This window comes from Pieris napi, chromosome 1 (assembly GCF_905475465.1).
Source record: "Pieris napi chromosome 1, ilPieNapi1.2, whole genome shotgun sequence".
Classification (NCBI taxonomy): Eukaryota; Metazoa; Arthropoda; class Insecta; order Lepidoptera; family Pieridae; genus Pieris; species Pieris napi.
The window spans coordinates 5,227,575-5,241,578 of record NC_062234.1 but is presented as its reverse complement, the minus strand read 5'-3'; the positions used below and the strand labels follow the sequence as shown (position 1 = coordinate 5,241,578).

Here is a 14,004-nt window from a genome sequence, read left to right as displayed (position 1 = left end):
TCCTAAAAATAGTCAATACTCAATTGTCAAGCCACGACTGACGGCTTCATAGAATAATAATTATAGTGTTATATACTACAAAAACATATAACATATGTTATATTTAGTTAATCCTTTATTTTCTAATGTCATAACTCATAGTAATGCGTAAGAAAGAGGTAAATTATGTTATTGTTGTCTAAAATTAATGAAGAAAATGATCTAGAATAGAAAAGTATTCTACATAGTTGCTTTTGCGTAATTGTTTTGTCGAAAAGGCTTCGTTCGCAGCCAAGAGACTTGTTAGTTGTTACTTACATTACCGCAAAGTCGACAGCGTAGCTTCGAGCTGCTGTTGACTGTTCGTAGCATCTGATTCCGTCATATTGTCTCGGGATTAAATGAATGTCACATTTATAAACCTAATAAAAGTTTAATCCTCCCAATATTATTGAAGTGAAACTTCTTTAGTCGCATGAGGGTAAATTTTTTACGGATGAAACGCAATAATAATAATATAAGCGTCACAAAGATGTGCAGCGTTTTTGTCGAAGAAAAGGGCTAGAGCGTTTGAGACCGATTGAGTGACAGTAAGAAGGGCGAATTACCTTATAGAAAATCTATTTTTAAAATTAAAATTTCGTAAAGAGAATTTATGAAATATTAGTACTTTATATTTTATGCAAAATAATTTATTGAAATCTCAAATGACGAATTGTAAATAAAATGCCATGTGTTTTTATTATCGAAGAAATAAATAATAAAAAATATATATAATTTGTATTAATTTTCGACACTTTTAATATTTTAATGATAATTAAATTCAATTAATTCCTAGATTCTAACATAATAATATTATCTTATTATATTCAATCCGTCTAATAAGCTTTGGAAATGTAAAGTTTTAGATTTGTATTGTATTTGACTCGGCTTAAAACGCTCGTTACCAGCTCATGCAATTATAAAAAAAATAAAGTTGACAGCCCATAACTAATAATAACAATTTCGAAAATTAAAAATTGCGGTAGATGTCGAAATTATATTGTTATTTGATAAGACTTTCAAATCCATTTTATTATTCCTTTCTATATATTATAATAATAAATTAAAGTTTATTCATAAAATTTGTTACAATAAATTTAATATGTTAACGAGACAAATATTTACAACATTAATAAAGAGGAAGTCGTTTTTAAATAGAAAATATCCACCTCTCTGTTGTAATTGTGAATATCTACAATATAGGTTGGGAAATCAACTTTAATATTTTTTTTAATTTTAATATAATCATCCATCAATCCATATATCTAGATAAGTGTAAACCTAGATCTTTAGTAGTCTTTATCCTAAACCATTTATTACAGACAAATTCGAAAAGTTACTGGTCGTGAGAGGGAACACAGTTCTGAAAATATTTCAAGTAAAAATAGAATACTATTTTCTGGAGCATTACCAAAGGACACAAGATTAACCAAAAATCTATCACCAGAGGACTTATTAGAAAAATTAATTGCTAACCTCTCTTCAGATATCTATCAAAGGCATAGAGTATACAAAAATGATTTGATAAGAGTGATAAATAAAATTAAGGAACTTAAATTCTCTACTAAAAAACAAGAGCTGCTCCTCCTAAGTTGCTGCTCGGAACTCTTGCCTGATGAGACCCCAGCGGCAAGAATGATATTGGTTGAGGAAATATGGAATACTGTTAAGTAAGATATTGTATTATTGTAGAAAAGTATCTATGAATTTTATAATGTAATTTTCTGTTATATAGCCAGTCAGGAATCATTCCTTCATTCATTCATTCCTTTACTGGGAACAGTAATCAGGAGTTTGTAAAAAATTTTTCTTCCTTCAACTAAATGTGCCCTAATTAATCTAATTGATGTGTTACCTGGTGGCTTAAAGTGTATCAATGGTACAGACATATAAGTATGTCTCCACAATTGACTTAAACAGTTATCTACCCTAGTATCACTTAAACCGCTATTTATGTACAAGCCAGTCACTAAATTGACAAATTGTTTCCCCCATATGCATATTTGTGTATTTTGTAAAATGTATATGCAGGAAAATGCTATAAAGATTTCAATATGGGTATGGAAATATTACTAATATATATTAGAAAAATTTCAGATGCCATACAAAATTCGATATAGACCATTATAATGAGCTGCTGAGAGTGTATGTTGCAAACAAGAGAACAGTGATACCTAATAACTTCATAGACCAGATGTCACCTGTTAAACCAAATAACACTACTTATGAGTTGATGTTAAAGGCTTTAAGTGAGGTTAGTTTATGATTCTTATTTTTATTCAGGACTAAGAATTAGGTGACAAATTAATCATCTAATAATGATAATCTTGTGGTAATGGACATAGTATGTTTATAATGGAATATCCTTTTAATAATCTAACAATTTTTTTTTGGAAATAACCAATTTTGTATGACCTTTACATGACAGGCGGGTGATATCAATAGAGCTACAGAAGTGATTTCAAACATGAAAGCTTTAGAAATACCAGCCAGTGAGAATGTTTTCAACTCACTTATTGTTTGCTATGGTAAAGCTGGGTAAGTTATTTTTTTCAAGTTTTTAATATAAGTAATATAAATAGAAATATACACATAGAAACTATCTGCTAGTAATATAGGCTGTATTTAATATAACTGGTCATGTGGTAAGCATGTTGAACTTCATATCATGGGTTTGAATTTTTGTGTGCTACTGTAAATACTTAATGTTTTCAATAAAAATGGTAGGCCTGTGTTTGGAGGTTGGTCTATAGAGATTAGTCTGGAGTAGATTATAGAGTATGGTTATTAAATATACATATTATCAAATTATATTAACATAATTTTTAATATAAATTTACCTCATATTTATATGTGGTTATTTAGTATAAATATATATATTTTATAGATAAGTAATTTTCTATTTTCATTAAAGATTTGATTTTTGTTTTAGAAAATTAAGTGGCATTCAAGAAGTAACAACTATGATGAGATCTTTAAAAATAAACAAATCTGTTGACACTTACACGGCAATAGCAAGAGCTTATGCTTGGAATAAAAAGCACAATATGCTTCTTGATGAGATGAAGAAAGCTGTAAATAATGAGATTCAGTTTGAAGAAACCCACATCATGGAAATTGTAAAAAGTTTAGCTGATGTTATAAATTATGAGCCAGTGCCAAAGGTTCGTATAAAAATGAGTGTATTCTATGGTTAATTGTCACAATATTTTTAGATGAATACAGTATAACATAAGATTATAGAGCATTATAACTTAATTATTACCATAATCTAGTGATTGAAAGTGCATTTGACAGATTAAAAAAAAGGGTGCGTGTACATATGTACGCGCGTAAGAAGTTATACTTCTTTGGCATTTTTAAAAATAGTTTTTGATTGCATGCAAATTATTAATTACAATTAAATAATCAAAGACTGGAAAAGGAGTCATTATAGTCAATAAAGTTCAGTTTACATTTGAAAAATTAAATAAATAAATATTTATTAATATTATATTTATATTTATTATTATTTTCTAATATTAATAAGTGTTGATTTAAATATTCAATTTAAATCACTTCTGATTATAATTCGGACGCACATATAAAATTCGCACTTGTATAATGAAAACAAAATGAAAACACGTGTTTTAAAAGTAGAAACTCAAAGCATGTGGATAAATATTATAAATATAAATACACAGTAAACAGAGGCGGCGTGCGTGCCAACATGCGCCACTAACTTCATTCTGTTAATTTTGTGTCACGGTGCGCGCGCATCGTAAAATTTCACTCTCATCAATTTTTCATAACGCGCCTAAAGAAGTATAACTTCAAAAATCTATAATTTAATATTTATGTGTATTGTTAATTATATGGGGTAAACATTTGTTTATGTGGTATTGTTTATATTGTTTTAGGTATTACAGTATTTGCCAGAAGCTATACTAAAATCACCATCAATTTCACCATATATGCAAAGTGTGGCAACTTTACTTGTTTTTCAAAACCATCCATTGGTTGCTCTTGAGATCTACAAATGTTTGCCATTGCCTTCTTTTGGGCCTAAAGATGACCAAGGACTACATGGAAGAAGTTTAGTCAGGGATTGTGTGAAGGCGTCATTGGTAAGATACTGACAATAATAATGTTTAATCAAATAACTCTATGAAGCGTACTTCTGCAAATTCTACCAGCCAGCTAGTAATTAAAGTATTTTCAAACCGGCCGGCAATGCTCTTGTCCTCAGTGTCTGACAGACACATGCCAATTTGGGACTATAAGACTAGTTTCTTTGAAATAATAATAGAAGCCTTATATTGCTGTAATTACTTTTACCTATTAGTACATACAAATGTGAAATACAAAAAATTAACACTAAAAATAAAAATATAAATACCAATAATTAATCGGCAAGCCGGTTGGTTGGTTTCTCTTATACAGCTTGTCCTTGGACATAAGCCTCCTCTAAGGGCTTCCACTCTTCTCTGATTCTAGCTTTACGTAGCCACATAGGGCCAGCTACTCTTCGCACATCATCTTGCCATCTTTTTATTTGTCTTCCTCGTTTTCTTTTGTCATAACGAGGAAGCCATTCCGTCACTTTCTTCGTCCACTTATCTTTATCTTCTCTTAAAATGTGTTCCGTCTATTTCCATTTCAATCTTTTACTAGAAGTAACAGCATTTCTAAACTTTGTCATGTCCTTGTGTCTTCTAGTTTTACTCTTTCTTTCAATTTAAGACCTGACATACTCTTAGTTTGTTTTCTTGTTTATCAGTGAGTGACCAGGTTTTACATGCATATATAGTTTCTTTGAAATAGTGACATTATATGTTAAAATAATTTAATTAACAGATAAAATGAATGCAATTATTAAGTACGTATAAATTTACAGCCCTCAAGTGTAATAGCCCTTGTAACGCAAGAGCTGATGTCATCTGGGAGAAACCCTATAGCACTGCAAAATGCATCGGAATGTGCTTTGCAATTAGGAAAAGTACCCTTAGCCCTGGAAATGTTTACTAGAATGAAGCTTCTCGGAATGCCATTAAGACCACATTACTTCTGGCCTATATTGTTGCATAGTTCAAAAACATATGGAGAAAAGGGTGAGTATTTTCTACAGCACAATTATTTCATAAGAATCGACTCCCGGTGGGTGTCTTCCCTCAGAGATAAGACCTCCAAATGTTTAAATATCGAGTGTACTCCTCCCTTATCATACTCCTCCGAAACGGCTCGACCGATTCTTATGAAATTTTTTACGCATATTCAGTAAGTCTGACCGTCGGCAATGTCGGAAACTATCTATCTTTCAAACCCCTAAGTGATATGGGATGTCTACCCCAAAACTTTTTATTTTTAGGACCATTTTTTTTAGTTTTTATATTTTTGTGATACAGCATACAAAAATACATACAACCTCTAAGTTTTACCCCATTTTTATTGAACTAAAAAAATGTTTTCTAGAGATAATATACATGACAAAACAACTTTTGCCGGGTCAGCTCGTTCTTATCTAAAACTATATATTTTTTAAATTTATAAGCGTTTTTATCTATTTATATGCTATTTAATGCTTCATTAGTCGCTCTTTTTGCATTAGTGCCATTTCTGTTGTCTAACATTAGGGATCTTTTTAAATTATTAATGTATGCAATTTTAGGTATCATGAACACGCTATCAACAATGGTGACTATGGATGTGAAACCAGATTATGACACAATCTTCCTCTACGTACTTCCTTTCGTCAGCTTCACGTCTCCTCAGAATCTGATGAAGAAATTTCTAGAAACGGGTCTCAATGCAAGTTCGGTATTGACTCCAATGATGGAGACTTTGCTGAATACGGGTCAAGTACGAGCTGCAAGCGAAATATGTACGTATAAAGTTATGTTAGAAAAAAATACCACCTTTTTTCCAACCACTAAATCTTTTGTTGAGTTTTTCAGTTAGGACTAAATATCGTGGGGTTTCTTAACAGAAAACCCCTCAATACTTCAATGGGGTTTTCATACTGTGGACTTTTCAGCAAAGCTTCTTTTATGTTTACATAATGGAATAACACTGTTTATCTTTCGCTACCTAGGACTTGTTACTGTAATAATCTCGCGATTTGTAAAAAAAATGTAAATTACAGAAAACACTTTTTTACCGGATTGAAGTCATGTATTATTATAAAGTTTAAATTACTGTCAGTCACCGTGACCACGCACGCTGTAAAGCACGCGAAACGATGGAAAAATTTAAAATTATGTAAAATAATTGTAAATTTATAATAATACACAACTTAATCCGGTAAAAAAGTGTTTTCTTTAAATGCGTAAAAGTTATGTCAATAATAAGTATTACTCGCGTAAACCAAAGACTATTAGCTTTTCCTGTCATAGTCTAGGGCCAAACAAATATATTTTGCCGCAGACGTGACATGCAAATTTGTATGAAAATTATCATATTTAGACCATTTTTAGTTGGTATAGAATACCGAACGTTTGTCAACATATTTTACTAAATCTATTATTTCTTTTTCAGGTGAACTATTCCAAGGCAAAGTGGATTGTGAGCGTTTGATAAAAGCATTATATAAAGGATATCAAATGAGTGGAGATTTGAAATGTACCATACACATACTAGAGGATATGACGACGAAGGCTATTGATACGAGTAAGGATTGGATCGGAAGGTGTCTTTGTCATTTTATGAAAGGCAAACATGTCACGGACAATGTCAATGATGTTTTGAATATCGCTAAGGTACGCTGGTAATATATTTAGCTTAAAAACCACTTCAAATGAAGTTTGAATTACTCATAACCATATTGACAGACTTACTTGAATAGGTACGTTATTGTTAAATTAAATTTGATTTTAGAATTTAATGTTAAAATAAATTTGATTTTCGAATTTAATGTTAAAATAAATTTTATTTTCGAATTTAATATTAAATGAAATTTGATTTTAGAATTTAATGTTAAATTAAATTTGATTTTAGAATTTAATATTAAAAGAAATTTGATTGTAGAATTTATTGTTAAATTAAATTTTATTTTAGAATTTAATGTTTTAAATTTGATTTTCGAATTTAATATTAAATGAAATTTGATTTTAGAATTTAATATTAAAATAAATTTGATTTTAGAATTTAATATTAGATTAATATTGATTTTACAATTTAATGTTAAATTATATTTGATTTCATTGGTTCCCGTCTTTATATCTCTATTATTAGATCGATTAGATCCTAAGTCACCCCAAGGTTTTTTTTTAATATTCTACCAGCGGCAATTTACAGTCTACCTCATTATTTATAGGATAACAATTAATAAAAACAAGAAAATAGAAACTTTATTAGAATTCACCTTTATCTTACAGGCTTTAAGTTCAACTTCCATGAGGATTTCTACGGCAGCGTGCGATATCTGCATATCTAATATACCAGAAGACCATAAAAATAAAGATAATCTAAAAGATGCTCTATTAAATATTATGGACGAGAGATTAAAAGACGAAGGAGAGTTCTTTGTGCAAAATATGCCTCATCCAGTAAGTATTGTGAAGCTAATATAAATAGTAAAAAAAAAAATAATGTAAATTGAACCTAGTTCCACATGTAACCTGTATGTTATACAGAGGTAAAGTTTGTGAGGTTGTCGCCCTCTAATCTCTGGATCAATGAATCGATTTTGAAAAATCCTTTACTAATAGATGGTCGATCGTAAACGTTTCTTAACAAACGAACGCGCCCTTAACGATGAGATATGATTGAGTTCTAAAGAAAAGTTGTTAAAAAACCAGTCTAATCCTCTCATTCATGAACCCAAATCAGTATAATTACACTCTTCTAAGTAATTCGTCTCTTTCTGTTAAATCGTGTCATCGCTATGATAAAAAAAGACAGTTTACTAAATTAAAACGCTGCAATTGCACTGAATTATTTTTAACAGACTTCAAAAAACTGAATAAAGAATGGGCGAGTTTGTTTCCATAAAATGGCCATTAAATGTTTTGCCCTTATCTAAAGACACATTATAATAGATAATGTGTCTTTAGATAAGGGATAATTAAGTTTATTTGGTAGAGTTCTTTCATCTATATATTGTATGTTATACGTCATACTTATATATCGAAGTGATGATATATTGCACCCGCTATTAGAAAAGAGGGTAGTATAATAATAATAATAATAATAAAGCCCATTTATTTCCAACAACCTTGAATAACCTTTTTTTTCTTATAACTATTCATCTAAAACTGTTATTGGATGTATGGTAAAGTCCTTCTCTAGCTCACTCCATGCTTTTCAATGTTTTTGCTTTTCTAATTCAGTCTTTACCGACTATTTTAATTAGTTCGTCGATCCATCTGTTCCTTGGGTGGCCTCTTTTTCCTTCCCATGTTTTGGTTTCTAATGTCCATCTGTTGTCCTTGTATCTCGCTAGGTGTTCTGCCCATCGCCATTTTTGTGTACGAGCATGATGGAGTACGTCTATTAAGTTGGTTTTGGCTCTTATATCTTTACTTCTTATTTTTTGCATTCTTCTTAAAAAAGAGGGTAGTATTTTGTATAGTAATTTAAGTTTGAGGGTGGGTAGTCATAAATTTTGAAAAACCATTATATATTTATAGAAACATATGAACGAAGGTTCTCTTCGCGCTCATTTAAGCGAATTAGAGGCGAAGGGGATGAACACTCGCGGCGTACTCCGTAAGCTGTTACAACAATATTGCAGGGAAGGGAATCTTCCAGCTGCCAGGGAGATCGCAGAAAGATGTCAGAAAGAAGGGGTTCGTGCTTTAAATTTTAATGTGAAAACATATGTTAAATGCCTTAAGTTTTATAGAGTCTGTGCGGAAGGTAGGTATAAAGAGTCACTAGGTGGTCACGAAACGTTTTACTATACTTGGGTACAGAAAAACGTTAAGGCGCGTTACATGGTGGGGAGAGTCAATAATCTCCATGAATTGCGTGACGTAATACTTGAACGCTCCCTTAATGATACAACGACAAAATAAGAATTATATTATGTTTGCATAACCGCCATGTCGGTTCTCTTTCCTCACAATCTAAGCAATAAATTTTTTAGATGAGTTGTCCTTCAGGGCTAATCTGTTTAACACTGGGCTAAACTGGTTTTAACTTATTGGCTGGAGTCGCCAAAAAAATGCTACCTTAAGTTTTCACTATGACATCGTCTAACGACGCAATCTATTCATATATAGTTCAATGAAGTAGCGCATAATTGTATTGCACTTTAATAATATTTCATCAATGATAAAATGACGGCAGATATACCTTCTATTGCAAAGGACAAGCAAAATTTATTAGTACTGTAAACGTGAGACCCACTCTGTGACTACCAAAAAACCAAGCAATATATTTCTTGAATACGATTCCAGGTGTTTCTATCAGCTGGTATGAAAGCTGCAATGTTCGACCTTCACGTGAAGTTAGGTGAGCTTGACTTAGCTGAGCTCACGTTAGCTGATCTAAACCGGTCTGCCCCTAACTTCATGTTAGACGAATTCAAAGTTATCGACTTCGCAACTTTGATGGTTTATAGAAAGAAGATCAGCCAGGCCTTTGTGTTGATACAAGAGCAGTCTAAGAAACGGTAAGATCACTTCCTACTCGTATTCGGTATACCTGACAGTAATAATGACGTTTTTTTTATTTGTTTTTTTCTCTCGAGCAGTGTTGCCTAGAGTTTGTAGTTTCTATGATTTAGGATTGTGTCCATGTGCGCATTATACACGATTAGAGAAATTATCGTGAGGAAACCGGCATTCCTTAGACCCAAGAAGTCGAGAGCGTGTATCAGTTGCAGAAGGCTATATACCTTCTTGCCTATAAGAACAATATAATGAAACAGACAGAAATAGGAGGATCAGACCTTAAAAACTTGTAGCTTCACTAGCTTTTTTTCTCTCTGTTTTGGTATGTTTATCAGTTGTCTGTATTTTTTTTAAGTTTTGGTTATTCATGATTATTCAATTGCGCACTTATCCACAATTATTTTTAGGTTTGTTATTATTATGTATGATAAGGTCGCCCATTGCATATATATATATAAATTACGTGTCACGTTGTTTGTCCGCTATGGATTCCTAAACTACCGAACCGATTTCAATCAAATTTGCACACCGTGTGCAGTTTGATCTAACTTAAAAGATAGGATAGCTTACATCTCAATTGATACCCGCAATATTATTTTATTGCAAAATATGTATTTATTATTTGATAGTCACAATTACAGATGGCGCTGTGTTGAAAGTACCAACGTTTCACATAAGCTACAATTTAATGGCATTACCACCAAACAATCATGGTGGTCCCCATGACTGGTGTTCTCCTACCGTTTCCCTTGAATAGGTTACCACTATGTAATATAACTAAAACCTTAGCCACAGCAACGCTTGGCCGGTCTGCTAGTATTTTATAAATTTTTATGTTGTGAAATATTTTGCGCTATTTCAGGAGAGTATCAGGCGGTCAGAGTATATCAAAGAATTGCTGGCGGCTTTTGGACGCGATCTCAGCTCAGGGCACACACGTCGATACGAGGAAAATGTTTGAACTTCTCAATTCTTTGAACTATTGCAAGCCGACTAACTCACTACTAGGACCGTTAGTTAGAGCGCATTTGAAGACGTACGTATATTTTATGAATTGTACATGACTGCCTTTTTTATTTTCTATAGCTGATAGTGCATAATAGACCGTCGTTTCTTGTAAAAAAGATTTAAGAGGGCAAAGAGTGGAGCTCAATTAAAGCAATTCGTGCAAAATTATTCCCTAACCATTCCAAAATATCAAAAATGCACAACGTTAATATTCAAGTTTTCACTTCTGCCGGCACTCCCGGAGTGCAACACGTCATTTTTGAAGTGAAACTTCTTTATCGGGGTTGGAAAAAAATTTAGTGTAACATTTTTTCGTTACGCGTCACATTTTTCCGTTACGCGCCATCTTTTGAAGTGAAACTTCTTTATCGACGTATGGGAGACATTTTGTAGCAGGTTACGCGCCATGTTGCTTTTTGAAGTCAAACTTCTTTATCGGCGTTGGAAAAAAATTTACACACATTTGTCACATTTTTCGGTTGCGCGCCATCTTTTTCTTGTCCCTACCACGGTTGATCCGAAGAGATTCGAAGCCATTAGTAACAAAAATATATAATAACGATAACAATGATAGTAATACTAATAATTCTATTACAATTAATGAAATTCTGTAATAATCTTAGTACTACATAGTAGTACAGTAATAAGTTAAAATGAAATAATTGTATTTGTATTCATGTCTATGATAATAAAAGCCTTTTGTGAAACTTTATCTAATTTAACTTTATTTAACCAATTTCTGTAAAGTTGCATATAGTAGATCATTTTTCGAAAAATAAGGTCATAAAGAAGTTTCACTTCTTACGTGTGTACACCTAGTACACGCACACATTTTTTTTTCTTCAGTATATTTGATTAACACTAGTTATAATTTATTTTTTAGTGAGAACTTCCAAGAAGCGGTCAACGAGTTTGTTCGACTTGCAAAGAAATATAACAAGACGCCCCTAAAACACGAGCTCCTGTGCAACATACTGAGGATGATGGGAGAGGGGAAGTCCGAGGATTTCTTCCTGGTCACCGAGAAGGTCAATGGCAGATATAATAAAATGGTGAACACCATACTTAATGTTTGCAAGAGTGTTCATGGAACGAGTGATGTGCGGGTAAGATCTTTTGATTTGAACATATTTTCTGTTATTTTGTTTATTTATTTATTAACATTGGATAGAGTTATAGAATGATGTTCTCTATGTATTTATGATTTATGTACATATATTACTTGTGTTTCTCGTTGTTTTACGTTAGCGATTGAATCAATAATAATTGGCAAAACTCATTTCGACCTTGGTTTGAACGTGGGTTTTTACAATAATTCGAAATAGATTCCAATGATATGTGTCAACTTAACTAACAACTAACGATAAGGAAATAAGATTTTTTTGAAAATTTAGTACATAATAGATTAAAGAACGCTCTTACTTTAATATAAAATATTTATTTAAAATTGCGCCATCTATGTTTAGCATTAGCAAAATTCTAAATCCAAGGTTTGTGATATTGAATTCTGACTATTATTAGATTTTATCGTAAAAAAGGCTTGGTACTGTATATATAATTTAATCATGAGTGCAACAGCCTTATCGAATAACGTACATTTATTTCTACCTAAAAAAACTACCAATAAGTTCACTAACTTGCATTTTTACATAAATTCCAGCTATCCCTAATAGCCGCTTTAGCCGACGTCGGATACAAGAAAACCTTGAGGCAGCTTTTCTTAGATCCCAAATTCACTTTTCACCCCGAGGCCTTGTTAAGATACTGTGAACGATTCGCCAACGAGAAACGATTGGACGCGCTTGAAGCGATCGCAGAATGTACGAAAGATTTGAGGCACTTGGATGTTATGGAGATATACAATTTGATGTTAGATGTTTATCGTAAGTGCTTTACGGTTATCTCGCCCTATAAAAAGGTTTTTAATGGTGGAAGCCTATATCCATAGCAGCTTGAGCATCAGGGCCGAGGAATTAACGGTCAACTCTTCTTCCACATATATAACAGCTATATTTTATTCCTATCGTGTATAACGTAACATTGAAAACTTCACATAAGATCATTTGTCTAGGAAATGGTTAGCAGAAATAAAAAAAAATACTTTTAATTATTGAATTTTACCTTAAATAACATTATTTTATACAGCGTTACGCTTTGACGTCGTTCTATTATATTTTAGTATCTTTATTAGCTCTTTTTTTAGTAAAAATAATAATACCAACTGCCAACACTGCTCTAAGGGAGCGTTCAAGTATTACACGTACAAGTCAATAGATATGTCACGCCATTTGTGGAGATTATTGACCCCCCCCCCGTGTAACGCGCCGTCACTTTTTTATTTTTCTGTAACCAAGTACAGTTTCGTGACCGACACGTATAAAACCACCTAGTGACTCTTTATACCTAAAACTAACATTATGTGGTGTAAAGTACTGGAAAGTCGAAAATAATATTAAGAATAACGCGTAATTCAATCCCCGCGCCGTATCGTAACGTTTTACAAAAGGACCCCCCCCCCTCCCAAAATTCTTTACGTAATACTTGAACGCATCCTAACTACCTCTTTTATTAACTGAAATGTTTTTTTTAGAACGCGAGGATGACTATAAAAATGCCCTTGCTCTATGGACCCGAATGCAGGACGCTGAGATTACTCCATCCCAGAGATTTGTACGCAACTTATATTCCATATGCAAAGCGAATAATAAGCCGATACCCTCCGACCTATCGGTTCTCTTGGATAAAGTGAAAAGTGCAAATATTTAAGTAGATTTTTGTAAGTGAAAATTGTTAGTATCTGTGATATTATTTAATAAATATGCAGTGTAAATTTAAAAAAAAAATAAATTTTTTAACCACCTTTTGCTTCATAATTTGATTTGACGGCATATTTTTTTAAATTATTGGTTTGTTAAGTAAGCAGTTGATTCCACATAGGCCAGACAATCACTCAATACCCTATATACCAACATTGAATTTCAGCTAACAAATGTTTTTTCATGTAACTACTAAAGCTTCGCTATTTAGTAACACGGCCTATATTTTATTTAAGGAGTTACAGGATCCATGAAATAATTGAAATATTAAATATTTTAGAAAAGAAGCTTTTTGCAGGCTGTCATAGAAAACGCTTTGCCTATTAACAAAAATTTAGGACTGCAATCTATAACTGTTCTTAAAAATTAAACAAAATCTTCCGAAATCACTTGACTTCACTTACAACTTCTTAGGTCTGGGCCTCAGATTTCTGTATTTGTTTCGTGATCATTTGTTTTTTTAGACTTTTGAGTCTAAGGGAAAACATCGTAAGGAAGACCAAGCCGGTTTCCTCACGATGTTTTCCTTCAGCGCATGGGTTAAATACGCACATATACAGATAGTC

The 14,004-nt window shown here is 32.2% G+C and overlaps 1 protein-coding gene across 1 annotated transcript; it reads left to right on the top strand.

The window, feature by feature from the left end:
- Positions 1-1,009: 1,009 nt before the first annotated feature.
- Positions 1,010-13,482, top strand: LOC125052138 (leucine-rich PPR motif-containing protein, mitochondrial-like). Its single transcript, XM_047652759.1, has 16 exons — positions 1,010-1,224; positions 1,344-1,691; positions 2,119-2,275; positions 2,450-2,559; positions 2,954-3,185; positions 3,921-4,127; positions 4,898-5,111; positions 5,669-5,881; positions 6,535-6,755; positions 7,374-7,544; positions 8,628-8,786; positions 9,399-9,613; positions 10,477-10,650; positions 11,506-11,728; positions 12,283-12,505; positions 13,213-13,482. Exons 1-16 carry the CDS (start codon positions 1,124-1,126, stop codon positions 13,386-13,388), a joined length of 3,144 nt encoding a protein of 1,047 aa, XP_047508715.1. The 5' UTR covers positions 1,010-1,123; the 3' UTR covers positions 13,389-13,482.
- Positions 13,483-14,004: the final 522 nt, after the last annotated feature.

What these genes read in the sequence shown, in the direction of transcription:
- LOC125052138 (XM_047652759.1), top strand. Translation starts at nt 1,124, where the DNA reads ATGTTAACGAGACAAATATTTACAACATTAATAAAGAGGAAGTCGTTT. An exon ending in TGTTAAAGGCTTTAAGTGAG is followed by an intron (nt 2,276 to 2,449) that starts GTTAGTTTATGA and finishes TTTACATGACAG; the next exon opens with GCGGGTGATATCAATAGAGC. An exon ending in TTTGATGTTAGATGTTTATC is followed by an intron (nt 12,506 to 13,212) that starts GTAAGTGCTTTA and finishes TGTTTTTTTTAG; the next exon opens with AACGCGAGGATGACTATAAA.